Consider the following 15,832-nt stretch of genomic DNA (forward strand, 5'->3'; position numbering starts at 1 on the left):
TGCCCTGTGAGGGTCCCTGTTATTACACGTAGTTGCACTCTGCGTAGGTTGAGAATCCGACGTGCAAGTCTAGAGTCAATGTTTGGTAGGGCTTCTCTGGCTTGCTTGCAGTCAGATCTGCTTGAACATTCTGCTTTTGGTGCAGTGCTAGTGAGCTGGGTAGTGGGTAATCATCAGCCGGATCCAGCTTGCAGGTAGCGGTATAATGGGAAAAGGTCCCATGACCGGTGTTTGAGATGCCCTTCTGGCTAATATGTCAGCAGCATCGTTTCCTCGTGAGTTACTGTGTCCTTTTATTCATTGTAGTACTACTGTACTAGGGACTTTCCCAGATCACATACCCTAGTAAGGGCTAGGTGACACTTAAGAATTAACCCTGAAGTGATTTCATGGCTTTTGATTGCCATGTGTGCTGCTTTGCTATCCGATAGGATCCGAATCGAAAAGTTGTTACATTCCTTTTGATTATGGCTGAAGCTGCAAGTAGAAGTCCTAGGCATTCAGCCTGAAAGACTGTATTATGGGGTCCCAAGGGACTGTATTATATTTCTTGACTTGAACGCCAACTTAAGAACAAATAAATTTACGTTCCGAGTGATTATGCCACTATAACCAAAGCAGCAAGAAAATCTCGTCCATATGAAGTTGAACAAAATGAAATAATGTTTTATATTCAAATCACTATCTTCGAGCATAATCACGTGTAGTGACAGGATTTTAAATCAAAATTTTACTATAGTATTGATACAAAAACCTAATATTAAAATAAAAAAAAATGTTGTAATCTTTAGAACAATTTCTTCTAAGTATATTGGCAATAAATTGTATCTAATAAATACGGCTTTCTGTTTAAATACAATTACAAGCAATATCTAATATCTGCATGTTTTTTTAAAAAAGCTTTGAAGTTACATTTAATAAATGATTCCATGATATCTAATATCCTTTGATAATGAACGTAAGCTAAAATAATAATTAAAAACAGTAACGAAAAAGAAATAAAACGTTTTTTTTATCTACTGAAAAATGTAGTTTTTGTAGTTAGCATATATTGACACTTCATCGTCGATATATAAAAAAAAACACGAATAAAGCAACAACCGCAAAAAAACGTTGCAAGTCTAGAATGAAAGTCTTAACATGGAAAATATAACCATTCACATTTCCAGGTAACTTACTTACTTCCAATAAGAATAAAATACCTATACAAAAGAGACACTATAAAAAATCCAGATCAGGAAGGCAAAGATAGAATATGCAACTTTTATTAGGTATATTCAAAATAATTATAATCTTCATGTAGGATTATTATATACCCGACCCAGATACTTTAAAGTCTTTTTAATATATTAAAAAAATGCTCTCTGACTTTCAACCAATAAGTGACATCAAGCCAACTATTTAGCAACCACTGAAACTTTCAAGATCACAAACTCGTTCGATAGGTCTCTTTGCGGAAGTTGCTTGTACAAAAGGGCAATGCCACAATCTTATGTATTTCATTCAGCGTTATCGTACCGCACTCTGAAACAAATATTACAAGCATTACTTTTGGATTGTTTACTATAAAATACTAGCTGCCCCTGCATACATTGTCCTCTATTATCCCTTTTACCTTTTTTTTCTCTCCATAACAATTATCATTGTAAATTATACCTGAATTAGTTCAGCCATTCTCGAGGTTTTCGTTTAGCACCATATGCAATATATACCAATTCATTTTTTTATATAGATAAAGATAATGTTGTATCTTATTGTTCTTGTTGTATGTAGGTACTATGTACAACATCGCGCACAGACATATTAGCACTGTAGGTGCTGTGCTGACGCAGGATTTTCGGTCGCGTCGCACATTCACATGTAGTTAGTAAATTAAAATACTATATTTTTGTGTAATTTAGGGAAATATATAATTTCCATTGACGGCATTCTTTATTTTCATCTCCCTACACACAGCTACACTAAAGCACGTACATTGATTTATTGATATTTATATACATATAAAAATGAAACCTGTTTTCCTAGGTCACGGCATCACGCGTGAACGGGTGGACAGATTTCGATAATTCTTTTTTTATAATATTCCTTGAAGTACGAGGATGGTTCTTATGGAGAGAAAACGTAAACATGTACCACGGGCGAAACCGGGGCGGACCGCTAGTTGTACATAAAAATCCGCACACTATGCGTTGTGGCAGCTGCAGTGTCTCGGTCCCTTTTTCGTAAAGGGACAGTTGGGGTTCAATGGAACAAGGAAACAACGTCAATAATAATTAATGTTTAAATTACAAACGAATTCTCGGGGTTTCACTTCATCCACTTAATTGCCACATGATGGCGCAGTGGAATATAGGTATAGACGGTGCGCGACAACAAATAAATAGGAAGGTATGTTATATTTTTATTTCACATAACTTTCATCATTTCAGCAATTAATTGAAGTAAAGTTAAATGGAAAATATAATTTAACAAATATTTAATGTTCAACGAAAGTTCAAACGAAAATTTCAAACTGGAAAGGGATTCTATGAAACTACGATTATGATAACTATGAAATTAAGATTGATGTCTTCCAGCGTGCCACATGCAGTTCCATTGTATTAGATTGATCTTATTTAAATTTGTTACAGGTTTTGAAGTTACAATGGTGAGAAATCTATAGCGAAAATCTGATAGGGTCTGGCACAGTGAAGTTTATATGCCTCAAGCTGAATAATTTTCCGAATCGCCAGGGTAAAATAATTTTTTTCCCTGAAAATACGTATTATTAAGCAATACATATTATTATGAAACAAGTTTTAATAAAAGTAGACTTTTTTGTTCCATTGCACTCCACCATCCCTATATATTTTTACGCCATGTTAACGTCTCAACTCTTGATTATTGAACCCGTTAAGAGGAACAATTTGAAAGGCGATAAATGCAAAATAACATGAAAAAATATTTTAGATTTAGATTTATTGCAGTCAATTATGAGATTTGTAATCGATGACAAGTGTTAAATGTTTTACCTTTGTCTTTGTCCTCTGCGTTTGCTAAGACGACGTCCGGACGAGGGATCTTGTAAAGTGAACCGATTGGTAGTTTCCGGAGCAACACGCAAATTTCTTCCCGTTGACGAACGTGCGACACTCACCTGTGATATACATATATCTGTTACATAACTTTCAACTTACAAAGGAGATTGCCCAAGTGACTATGGCACTTGGTATCGCAATCAAACTTATTGTGTCAAGATGAAATATAGCTCAATTTAAAGCTTGATGTTAGTATTTTTAGATATGATTAAAGTTTTTATGTAAATAAGCCGCAGTTCGCGACATTCAAAATAAAACAATAGTTTTATTCAACACTTCAAAAAATACTTTATCGAGTTTAAACTAACGATTAAAGAGCTTAGTAGTAGTAGTGAAGTCCCGTATCCCCGTAGTGGGGTAAGGGGCAGATGCATTATGCATACATCTGTTTCACTGATCGATTTTCTTTAGGGACAAGTAGGTGATCAGCCTTCTGTGTCCTGCCAGACCGAGACATTTTTTTTTTCTTCGTCTCCACCGGGAATCGAACCCAGGACCCTCGGTTCTACGCTCACGCGTCAACCACTGTACCAAGGAGGCGGTCCACCAAAGAGCTTAGATATATAGAAATTTGTCACATTACATTTACAATTTTTACATGTAGAATAAAATGTGAAGAAAAAAGAATAGTAGATTTCTTATTTCAAAATGATTGGAATATTTTTTTAATATAATATTATAAGCTGGAAACACTAAAATTATACCTTATCCATAAATCTCTTGATTAAATCAGGACAGTTTAAATTCTTCTCTGGTTCCCATGAATCAAACTTGGTAGACCATCCCTTCCAATGGATTAAAAATTCCCTGTCTCCATTCTTCTTATGATGGACTTCCAAAATGCGTTCCACCTTTAATTTGTCAAAAATGATTAAGCATTTCTCATTGATTTAAAACAACAACATATTGTTTGATAACAGAAAATAATAAGTACAGTAAAACCCGACGCGATTATCCAAATCAGCACTGGTTCCAATTAATTCGGATAATAATTTGCATTCTACTGTAAATGTGCAAGTAAAAACAAGTATTTCTATAGCTCATATGTTATTCTAATGAATAAGTGTTACTGTAGTTTTATTCAAATCTGTGCAGTATTTTTTTCCTAAAAAAGTATCGAACATGTATACAACATGTATACTCACAATAGTACCATTTATAATATTCATAGAAAATAGAATTATATGTGTATTCAGGTGTTTATATTATTATTGGTGTTTTTCTGTATTGCATAAATTCTTGTGTAAACTTACTTCATATTCTGCATTTTCATCAGCATTTTCACTGTCCCAGTTAGTTTTTGCTCGTTTGGCTGGAACTTTGGTCTCCTTTTTTTTAGCTTTCCTCTTATTACTCTTTTTGGGAGGATTTTCTTTCTGCAATTTTTAGTTGAAATTTATTGTCTTTTATTTAAGTTATATTTAGTAATAACTAGCGGTCCGCCCCGGCTTCGCCCGTGGTACATATTTACGTTTTCTCTACATAAAAACCATCCTCGTACTTCAAGGAATATAATAAAAAAAGAATTATCGAAATCGGTTCAGCCGTTCTCGAGTTATGCGCTTACCAACACATTTTGCGATTCATTTTTATATATAAGAAGATGAGGGATATAATGCCATTTGACATGAATTCTTATCAAATTTTAATAATAATGCTTATCCAACACATATTTTTAGTAACACTTTTATGGGTACAAATGTATAATAAAAATACATCACATACTTCGCATCTTAAATCTCTAATTTGTTATAATGGATTTTGATATTAGTAATATTTATTAACCATCTTTACACAATATTGTGTATCATTAGAAATTCCATTAGAAAATCCAAAAATATCATTGACCATAAATGTTCTAAAAAGTTCCCTACAAAGTACAAACACATGAATAAACTTTACCTATTTTTAATTTTAGTATCAATATTATACATGCGCTTATATGCAAATAGATGAAAAAAATTACTTACTTCTTCATTAAATTTATTAATAACATCTGGGCAAGATAATGTATCATGGGGTTCCCAAGAATCACTATCTGCACTGTATCCCTTCCAACGAATCAAATAATGGAGTTTTCCTTTAATTCTCTTAGAATCAACAATGCTTTCAACCTGAAATTCAAGTACATTATAATTTATATATTCTTCAGGCAAAACCTTATGCTGTACCCTTTAAATCTACTAAACACTACCTCATATTCTTCTTCTTCTGCTACATTCTTCTTAGTCTCCCGTCCTGATTTCCTCTTTTTGGATTTAGCCTTACTTTTGCTTTTTGGTGTTTTTTTAGGCGTTTCTTTGGATTCCACCGAATCAACATCATCAGCTGTATCATCATTTTGCTTTAGATCCGAATCAGTTAGATCGTCATCATCATTGGTTTTGTTATTCCTCCCAGATTTACGTTTTTTAGATTTATTTTTTGATTTACTAGTTACGAGTTCTTTAGAATCATCAGAATCTCCATCGTTTATACTATCATTCTTATCTTTAGATTCAGATTTATCTTCTTCACGCTCCACACTCTGGTCAGCTTCTTGATCTTCATTACCAAGCGACCCGGATCCATTAGTAGATGATACAACATCATCGTCTGCACGGCTTTTAGATATTTTACGCATTCTGAATTTCGGAAAGTACACAATAATGAATCAAGTATAATTTACCGAATAACAGACGCTTACACCAATAAATATAGCGTCCTATTTACACAATCGCAGAAAAGGAGGGAAAACACAACCCGACCAAGCGCAATTCTATATCACTCGAGTGCGACCGACGCATCACGCATCATACAACAAAGTTGCTATAACTAAATTTTAAACTTTTGAAGAAATAATTTATTTTATTTCAATTAATCGTGAACACATCGTGAAAGTTTATTATAAATATATTATAATATATCAGATTTATGAAGTCATCTGATATAATATATTTAAATTAATCCCGTGTCCCGGTGTTTGTAAACTCCGCCGAAACGTATACGTAGTATATTATTATTAGTCTGTGGTTGAATCGGACAGAAGGCAGAACAATTTAAAAAATATCTTATATATAAAACTAGCGGTCCGCCCCGGCTTCGCCCGTGGTACATGTTTACGTTTTCTCTACATAAGAACCATCCTCGTACTTCAAGGAATATAATAAAAAAAGAATTATCGAAATCGGTCCACCCGTTCTCGAGTTATGCGCTTACCAACACATTTTGCGATTCATTTTTATATTATAGATTCTCGTGTCACAATGTTAGTCTGCATACTCCTCCCAAACGGGTGGACCGATTCTCATGAAATTTTCTGTGCATATCGGGTAAGTCTGAGAATCGGCCAACATCTATTTTTCATATGTACCACGGGCGAAGCCGGGGCGGACCGCTAGTGTAGAAATAATATTATGAAAATAATTGTGAGTATAAAAAGGTATAACGATATACAGGATGTCCCAAAAAATAAGCAAAAAGTAGTGATATACTAAAGACAAAAAAAGTTTAAAAGACAACTTTTTCCTGCTTTGTTTTAATCATCATGTAAATTAAAATTTTGCACTTACCACATTTATATATCAATTTTTCGATTGAAGCCTTATAAATATGTAAAAAATGTATGCGTGTACTAGACTACACACGTAAGAAGTGAAACTTCTTTATGACCTTAAAAATGTCACGAGTATGGCGTAACGCAAAAATGTCACGCGTACGGCATAACGCAAAAATGTTACACTAAATTTTTGTCCATCCCCGATAAAGAAGTTTCACTTCAAAAAAATGTGTGCGTGTACTAGTGTACACACGGAAGTGAAACTTCTTTATGATCTTATTTTTCAAAAAAATAATTTACTATATGCAACTTTACAGAAATACGTCGAATCACGCGTGGTGGGGATAAGAAAAAGATGGCGCGTAACGGAAAAATGTCACGCGTAACGAAAAAATGTAACACTAAATTTTTTTCCAACCCCGATAAAGAAGTTTCACATCAAAAATGTGTGCGTGTACTAATGTACACACGTAAGAAGTGAAACTTCTTTATCACCTTATTTTTCAAAAAAAAATGTATGCGTGTACTAGAGTACACACGTAAGAAGTGAAACTTCTTTATGACCTTAAAAATGTCACGAGTATGGCGTAACGCAAAAATGTCACGCGTACGGCGTAACGCAAAAATGTCACGCGTACGGCGTAACACAAAAATGTTACACTAAATTTTTGTCCAACCCCGATAAAGAAGTTTCACTTCAAAAAAGCATAAAATAAAATATTCTATATTAAAACCGTAAAACGTTTATATGTATAATATGTGCGTCATTAATTTCTGACTGTTTCGAAATTTGGTGCAAAATAAAATAGTGTGAATAAAATTTGTAAAAAATCAATAAAATAAAACAATAATTGAGTAAAATTCTATAGGCATATTATGTATGTATTTATACAAGATATGTATATATATTTATACAGGGAACTTCTCAACGTGTTATCTATGAAATTATACTTTAACTCAATTGTTTAATTTTATTTACACACTGTTTTATTTTGCACCAAATCTCGAAACAGTCAGAAATTAATGACGCACATAGTACATAATATATACATATTAAGACAGAGGTTAAGCTTAAATAACTTGAAAAATAAATGACATGATCACGCCCACGTGTTGGTGTTTTAAAAAATTCAATCAAAAACTGAGAATAACTTTAAATATTTTAGAATTAGAAAAATAAATATGTACCACAATCAACATTCAAGTATTAGAAATAAATACCATAATTACACCTAAGTATTAGAAAAAGAGATGTAATTACTAACTTTTTTTAGAAATTCACTAGAATTAGCATTAAAATAAACACTTAGATTTTGCTGATCACTTAATATAATATTACCACGTCACTATAGAGCGTTGGAAATAAATACGAGTGCAATAGAAAAACGGTCAAGTAAAGTGATTGGACGTACGTTAAAACGATACGCTATCCCTACTCCGCTGGAGAAAGTATACGTCGAATCACGCGTGGTAGGGATACGGCGTAACGCAAAAATTGCACGCGCGCGGCGTAACGTAACGCAAAAATGTTACACAAAATTTTTGCCCACCCCCGATAAAGAAGTTTCACTTCAATAATTTACTTTATGCAACTTTACAGAAATACGTCAATCACGAGTGTAAGGGATAAAAACAAGATGGCGCGTAACGGAAAATTGTCACGCGTAAACGAAAAAAATGTTACACTAAATTTTTTTCCAACCCCGATAAAGAAGTTTCACTTCAATAAAATGAAATTTTCAGGGTAATTTTTTTATGTTATTTTATTTTTTACGAGCCCTTGAAGTTGTGAAAAGGTTGTGAACATACTAGGTAATTTTATCTTTCTTGGAATTTAATTTTTTTTTATTCCAATCAAAAGATCTAACGATAGTAAATGTTACCATACTGGATTGGCCTATCTTTCAGCTTAGCACACAAAAAAAGTCAAGCATCGACCGCAATAATTAACGTCACTATAAAAAGAATCTTATCATACTCGGCGATAGTTGAAAAATTGAAAAAAACGTCATAACTTCGAAAATACGAAAAATCGTATTTCTATCCCATACATGGGGGTGATTTGATATGATTTCCCATACTACTTTTTGGGATACCCTGTATATAACGGGTGTAATCGTTAAGTGTGCACAGGCGATTATTTCGTAACTATTAGAGCGTTTTCACATTATCCGATCCGATATCGGATATCGGAAGCCGATAGCCGATATCCGATATCGGAGGGAAGTAAAATGTATGAAATATGTGCCTGTCTTTCACATTGTCCGGTCCGATATCGGATATCGGAGCCGACACCGATATTCCCAGTGGCTATCGTGATATAGTGGCAGTGTTGCCAACTCAATTTTCGAAAAGGCAGTATACCAACAGCAAAAAAGCACTAGTTTGTGTATTTTCAGTCTTATAGGGCGCTCAATCTTCAAAAAAATATTCTTTGTTTTTAACCTAAAACCCTTTCTATTAAAAGAAACCTTTTTTTATTAAGAAAACACACATTTAAGTATTTATAGGCATTTAAAATACGATTTATACGGCAGGTATTTTTATTTGCCGTATTAAAATACACGGCAATTGGCTGAACTGAAGTAAACAAAAATATAATGCGTTCTTAAATTCAAATATCTATCTTCGAAAACATTAGTGTCTATCATCTTTATTTTATCTCATTCTGCCTCGCTCCTCCTCCTACTCGGATGTTGGTTGTGCTGTTTATTGTATTGTTGTCATTGAGTGCTTTGTTTTTAACCGACTTCAAAAAAGGAGGGGATTTTATTTTTATTTTGAATTTACAACAAAGAATACAAAGTTTGAAAACTCTTAATTCTAAAATAATTGTTTATGACAATAAAATAATTTATGTATCTTTACTTACAGGAAATTACAACAATCATATTACAAATATATTTGAACGAGTGACAATATTATTTTAGGATATTACAGTGTAATAAGAAAAAGAAAAGAAAATGTGAACAAAGATTGTATCACTTAATAAATTTATCATAGGTACTACATGAATTTTTATAAATGTATGTAGTGAAAAAATGACTAAATGACTAGGTACGTCTTGCTAAAAATACATATAATAGATTTTGAAAGGTATTTACTAATATGTATTACCATAGACAAATATAAATTTGTATATTCGTCCATGGTATTACTAAAACTATTAACTAATACTAGGTTGTAGTACATATTTATAATGTGTTAACATAAGTATATTATGTTATACAAATGACCGATATCAAAACTATTTAGTAAATAGCACATCTAAATAATATGCAGTAATTTGTGATATCAAATCTTTTTTTACATTTTACTTTTCTTTTTTGAAGTTGTTTTTCTTTATCGTAGTTATTTTTAATGTACATGTACAACTTTGATTTATAACATTTGATTTTTTTTAATTATACCTTTTTTTATCAACTGGCAATTTAGTTTAGTTTTCTCTAAAAATTTCTGGCAACACTCATGATGATATCGGAACGATTTTATCGGACAATGTGAAAGGGCAAATTGTATCCGATATCGGATATCGGCTATCGGCGTCCGATATCCGATATCGGATCGGATAATGTGAAAACGCTCTTACGGATATTAAAAAACTTTAAACTGATATCGAAAGTACATTATTTACCGTTTTATTTTTAAAAAGTTATTGTCAATTTACTCATTAGGTTAAGGGATTTTGATATCAGTTTTATGTTTTTTTATATCTGCAAGAGTTATGGAATAATCGCCTGCGCACATTTAACGATTACACCCTGTATATATGTATATCGTTTGTGAGTTTATCCACACATTGAAAGGTCGTTCTGCGTTCAGTATGCTTTGCCCTTTTCTTAGTTCGGGCCAATGTGTAGACGTATTCAACTACGACCAATGCGCCAACGGCCATTCTACACATATTATACATAATATCTATAATACACTGAATTGGGTTTATAAGTGAAAAAAACGTTGATCAACAGCTAAGAGGGGCTCTTAAATTTGAGAGACGTTTATAAGTAAGGCTGAATATATACACACCAGTGGCTTGGCCAGCGCACTTGCCAGCGCATTGGCCTATGTGTGGAGGCGGCATAATATATGACGATCACCATAGATAATAAATAATACGATCACATTACAAAATACGTATGTCAATTCATGTACATGTCATTTATACTACGTTTATACAGTATAAAAAAAAATGTATTATCCTCAGAGCAATAAACCTATTAATTCCTCTGAGGTATTATCTATGTACATGTCAATTGTCATTTGTCATTTCATTTGTCAATTGCGGTCAATTGTCAACCTCGTTTTTACTTTAATTCTAAAATTATAATTTATAATATCTACAATTAGTAGATACCTACTAGATACCGTGGATACCTTAGTAGATACTTGCTCTGTGGTAGATACATTTAAGTTGAATTAGTTCACACTTCACATTACTTTTTTTGAAGTTAAATGTAAAAAAATATTAATGACGCCATGAGTGCTCGAAACAACTTTAAAAATTCTCGAATGAATTTCAAGTTTCAAAATGAATCGAATACGGACTACAAAGGAACAAAACCAACACGGGAACAGTCGTCTATATTTGAAGTTCTCGTCCTAATGATTGTGCACGTTTGCAAGAAGGTGCTGTTCTTCGACACCAATTTAAAAATAGCCGTATATCTAGGAGCTCTCTTCTTACTTTCACTCATCGCGGATGTCATGACCTTTCCCAGAACTTATTTTTCTAGAAGTGATAATGTTTTTAACCAATATTTTGTAAAAATCGGCTGGTTTTGGACATTATTTTTAACAGTGCCTTATGTTTTATTAACATCATATACAATATGTTGTGGGAAGCGGAAATATATAGCAACAGCTCATTTATCAAGGTTAATAATAGCTACTATATCATGGTATACATGGACAACTATCTTTAATATAATTGAAACGAAATATGGAAGATGCAATTCAAATAAATTTGATAATAAAGTTGCTTGTTTACAAAATGGCCACTTTTGGAATGGCTTTGATATATCAGGACATTGTTTCATATTAATTTACTCAAGTTTAGTAATGATAGAAGAAGCAAAGGCTATCAAGGGATGGGAGAGAATTAAAGATTATATTAGAGATGAAAATTACTCAAGAAGTCAAAATGACAAATCTCCTAGTACAAATCCTTTAAAAAATATTAAATCAAGTGATATGGATGTATTAAAAATATCTTATGAAAAGTTTACACCTTATGTGAGAGCACTTCTAATTGCAATTACCTGTCTTCAACTGTTGTGGGATGTAATGTTAGTATCTACAATTCTTTACTATCATATAATGGTTGAGAAATTTCTAAGTGGAATTATTGCAATATTAACTTGGTTTGTGACATACAGGGCTTGGTATACCATACCTAAAATATTACCAAATTTACCTGGACAAGGCTTGTTTAAGTATAATAATGAAAAACCTGTCCTTACCAACTTACCAAATAGAAAAAGATCTAGTTTAACAAATACTAAGCATTTCATGGGAATGCCAATTAACAAAAACCAGGAAAACATTGAAACAAATGAGGATGGTAGATAAAATTGTACTAAATCAGTATTAGTTTTGGGGTTTTTTTTTGGGAGATCAAGGTGGATGCAATTTATTTTTCTTTTTTGGAGGACAGGTAAATAGATTTAATTGTGTTATAAATATTTAGTTCATAATTATATGGATTCATATCTAAAAAATTGTGACTATATTTTGATGATCATAATTATGTTCAACCACTTAATGAATTTAGTAATGTACAAATAAGAAAAAATATTGTAAGACAAAACTGTGAGACTACTTATTGAATGTTTAGAAGTTGAAATATTGCACAATATCCAGTACTCATTTAACTTCTTGTGTACAAAGTTATTAATTTATTGTTTAAATATACTAACTTCATTATTTTAGAATAAGGTTTGGGACACTTCTCAATTTTTTGTTAAATAAAAGTTTTCAATAAAAAAAAACATATTTCATTTACATGTAAAATATATAATAAGTAATTTGGGTGAAGTCATTTTTTTATAAATAAGCAAAAAGTATTCAAGTGCATATATTATAATCTCATATTTCATTAATAATACATTAATTGTAAATATCTTTATTATATTTTTATTCAATAATTAACAGCGAAAATAATATTAAGCTTGAACAAATTCAGGCTACTTCTTCAAACTCAATAAGGGGACAAATTTATTTACACATTATTTTTCACCATTATTACTTGAATTTACAATAAAATATTGTTAATACTGATTGAAATATCACATAATAAAGTTCTATGAAGAAATAACTGATTAAGATTCCTACATATTCAAGATTGTGCTACTAAAACATTGCCTCTACCATCTAAAACAAAAAAAAAATAATATTATATAAAAAAATATATGTTGGCAACAAAGTGGATAGTAGTCAAATTATTTTACCTGCATGTATTTTGGGATTTTCTAATGAATGATCTTCTTGAAAATATAGGCCAATGCAATAACTACACCAACAGACACAGCTCCTGCGGCACCAACATATGCTGGGGGTTGTGATGTTACTATCATTTTTATGTGCATTGGTAGACTTGGTATTGTCTTTTTGAATGATTCACGTTCTTTGATTCGATTATAGTAGTTCTCAATATGCGGACGTTTGCCACCCGACCAGAACCTTTCCTCTAGACCCAATTCCCAAAGACGTTGTAACAATACCCCTAAACTGATATCAGCTATACTAAACTGTTCACAGCACAGCCAATTACCTAAAAAAGAAAGTTTTAAAAATTTAAAAAGTAAAGTTTTTGTTTATAGTAGATATTCAAATAATCAATAACAAACTTCAAAACTACATTTACTTAAATCAAAAAACATAAAGCTGATTCAATACTTACCTATAATTTTTCAGTTTACCAATTATTTGTAATTTTTTTTAAATAAAATAATCAATTCTAGTAATTGATTATTTTATACCTTACAATAAAAAGGAGAGCTTTAAAAAGTAAGTATAATTAATAATAACCAAATTTGGCATTCATGTTTGTTTAAGATGGTAGTTGACAAAACAAAATATGTACCTTCACTTTGTTTTGTAAGCTGCAGTTCTACTTGTGATAAAACTTCATCAACAATGTTTAAGACTTTTAAATACTCTTCTTCGTTTGATAATATTTCATGTTTTCTATCTTGAATTTCTGCTTTGTATAGCAATTGCCTCTCAGCTTTAGGATTTTCTTTTGCTAGTTTACGCAAATTTTTGGAACCTGATAAATCTCCACCTACAATTAAATTGCTCATTTTAAACATATGTTCTATATCAATAATAGATTAACGAAAGTTTTCAATTTACTTTTAAGTACTTCTCTGACTGGTAAGATAAATGGTAACTTTGGACTGCCACATAAATTTGGATGAAAGAATGATCCAACAGTTATAAGGCCTGCAGGCAAGGCTTCAATCATTTCACGAAACTTGTTTATGTTGCTTAATACCTTGCTGTCTGATGATACATTTATCAAAGGAGGTGTTTCTGAAAGTAGAATAATAATTATAGATTAAGTATTACATACAAAGCCGTTATTATATTATTATTGTTATAGCCAAAAGATAAAGTATGATGAAAAATAAACCTTGATTAAGATGATATTCCAAGAAGTCTAAAATTCTTGTTGAGTCAGGTATAATTGAATTGTTAACTTTGAGCACTGGAATTTCTCCTCGAGGATTGACTTCTAAAAAACATGATGAATACTGTTCTCCTTTTGTTATGTCGATGAGCAATGGCTCAAATTCTATATTTTTTTCGTAAAGTGCCATTAAAACCTGTAAAAAAAAAGTTAAAAATAATTAAAACTAATACTATTTTTTTAATAACTTAAGAAATATTCCTTACCTTTTGCGAGTAAAAGCTGTAGTAGTTGCAATAAAGAAATATATTTGTTTTATAGCCATTTGCAACCGGGGTGGCGATTTTCGAAATTTGTAGATTCTCAAAATACCTTTGTATAAAATTCATTTCTACAAATTATTTTAAATAGTACTATAACTAACTTACCAACAAAGAGTTGGTAAAAGTTTGAAATTTGCAAAGTTAAAAAGTTATGAGAAATTACCAAGTTTGAAATTACAATTTAAAAACACATTGTACCAACTTAAGAAAACAATAATCAGGTGATATGACAAAAACCTTAGGCCGCGTTTCCACCTGCAAGAAAACTTCCGCGAGAAATGTCCGACAGTCTGTCTGACAGCAACTTTCAAGTCTACTTGCCGGTGGAAACGCGGAATTAGACTTGCAAGTTGCTGTCGGACAGACTGTCGGACATTTCTCGCGGAAGTTTTCTTGCAGATGGATATGCGGCCTTAGACAAAAACAATCAGAGTGCATCTACACCACCTACACATTCGTATATCGAGATCGAGGCGCATAACCTAAGGCACATAACGAATACGCATATGAAAATAGTGTACTCACTGAACGCCTTGAGATTTGCATTTAGAGCGGTTAGTGGAAGTAATAAAATAAAATAAATAAATAAAACGAATTTACTGTACTACTTACGAATTTATGAACAGTGGTTCGAGACGACACTATACGAATGATTCGTCGAGTGCTATGTAGAATAGCATAGGCGTAAATAAATAATTATAGTTTACGTCTGCAGCATATATGTAAACTATTCTAGAAAATAAAAAAGGGCGTGTGTGCAAAATTTTATTCTTAACGTAACGGGCATATAGAAGTTTCGCTTCAGTAAATAAATAAAAACTAAATATTTTCTACCAAAACTTATGCATATTGCATGCGTGCATAAATTTTACTGAATATGTATTCATTTAACATAAATGTTTACATGTATATGTTGCAGACTTATACATATTACAATGATTCATTTACGCATATATACATAATATCTAACATAACGAAACAGTTGTTTATCATGCCGAATTGCCGAGAGTTCGATCACAGAAAATTTTTGATCAGTAATCGAAGCGGGTGAGAGCGTTTTCACATTATCCGATCCGATATCGGATATCGGACGCCGATAGCCGATATCCGATATCGGATACAATTTGCCCTTTCACATTGTCCGATAAAATCGTTCCGATATCATCATGAGTGTTGCCAGAAATTTTTAGAGAAAACTAAACTAAATTGCCAGTTGATAAAAAAGGTAATATTAAAAAAAAATCAAATGATAGATCATATAGGT

The 15,832-nt window shown here is 31.9% G+C and overlaps 3 protein-coding genes across 4 annotated transcripts; 1 reads left to right on the top strand and 2 right to left on the bottom strand.

Moving 5' to 3' along the window:
• Positions 1-1,074: 1,074 nt before the first annotated feature.
• On the bottom strand, positions 1,075-5,870 carry LOC149903985 (uncharacterized). Its single transcript, XM_090108169.1, has 6 exons — positions 5,272-5,870; positions 5,048-5,191; positions 4,331-4,453; positions 3,782-3,928; positions 3,012-3,136; positions 1,075-1,524 (listed from the first exon to the last, which is right to left on the bottom strand). The coding sequence occupies exons 1-6, from the start codon at positions 5,698-5,700 to the stop codon at positions 1,500-1,502; spliced, it is 993 nt and encodes a 330-aa protein (XP_089964295.1). The 5' UTR covers positions 5,701-5,870; the 3' UTR covers positions 1,075-1,499.
• Positions 5,871-10,886: 5,016 nt separating this feature from the next.
• Fitm (acyl-coenzyme A diphosphatase Fitm) lies at positions 10,887-12,613 on the top strand. The gene has a single exon (XM_090107863.1). It carries the CDS (start codon positions 11,092-11,094, stop codon positions 12,181-12,183), a length of 1,092 nt encoding a protein of 363 aa, XP_089963989.1. The 5' UTR covers positions 10,887-11,091; the 3' UTR covers positions 12,184-12,613.
• Positions 12,614-12,669: 56 nt separating this feature from the next.
• Positions 12,670-15,571, bottom strand: Gdap1 (ganglioside induced differentiation associated protein 1). 2 transcript variants are annotated; one of them, XM_090107864.1, is made up of 7 exons: positions 15,539-15,571; positions 14,512-14,617; positions 14,249-14,441; positions 13,969-14,148; positions 13,697-13,897; positions 13,062-13,384; positions 12,670-12,984 (listed from the first exon to the last, which is right to left on the bottom strand). In XM_090107864.1, the coding sequence occupies exons 1-6, from the start codon at positions 15,559-15,561 to the stop codon at positions 13,083-13,085; spliced, it is 1,005 nt and encodes a 334-aa protein (XP_089963990.1). In that variant the 5' UTR covers positions 15,562-15,571; the 3' UTR covers positions 12,670-12,984; positions 13,062-13,082. The 2 variants fall into 2 exon arrangements, with proteins under 2 accessions (XP_089963990.1, XP_089963991.1); XM_090107865.1 differs by lacking the exon at positions 15,539-15,571 and having other exon boundaries at positions 14,512-14,873.
• Between the last annotated feature and the right edge of the window lie 261 nt (positions 15,572-15,832).

The sequence above is a fragment of the Colias eurytheme genome, chromosome 12 (assembly GCF_061535395.1).
Source record: "Colias eurytheme isolate Ceu_HAF_F1 chromosome 12, ilColEury1 Martin Lab GWU primary, whole genome shotgun sequence".
In the NCBI taxonomy this organism is placed as follows: domain Eukaryota; kingdom Metazoa; phylum Arthropoda; class Insecta; order Lepidoptera; family Pieridae; genus Colias; species Colias eurytheme.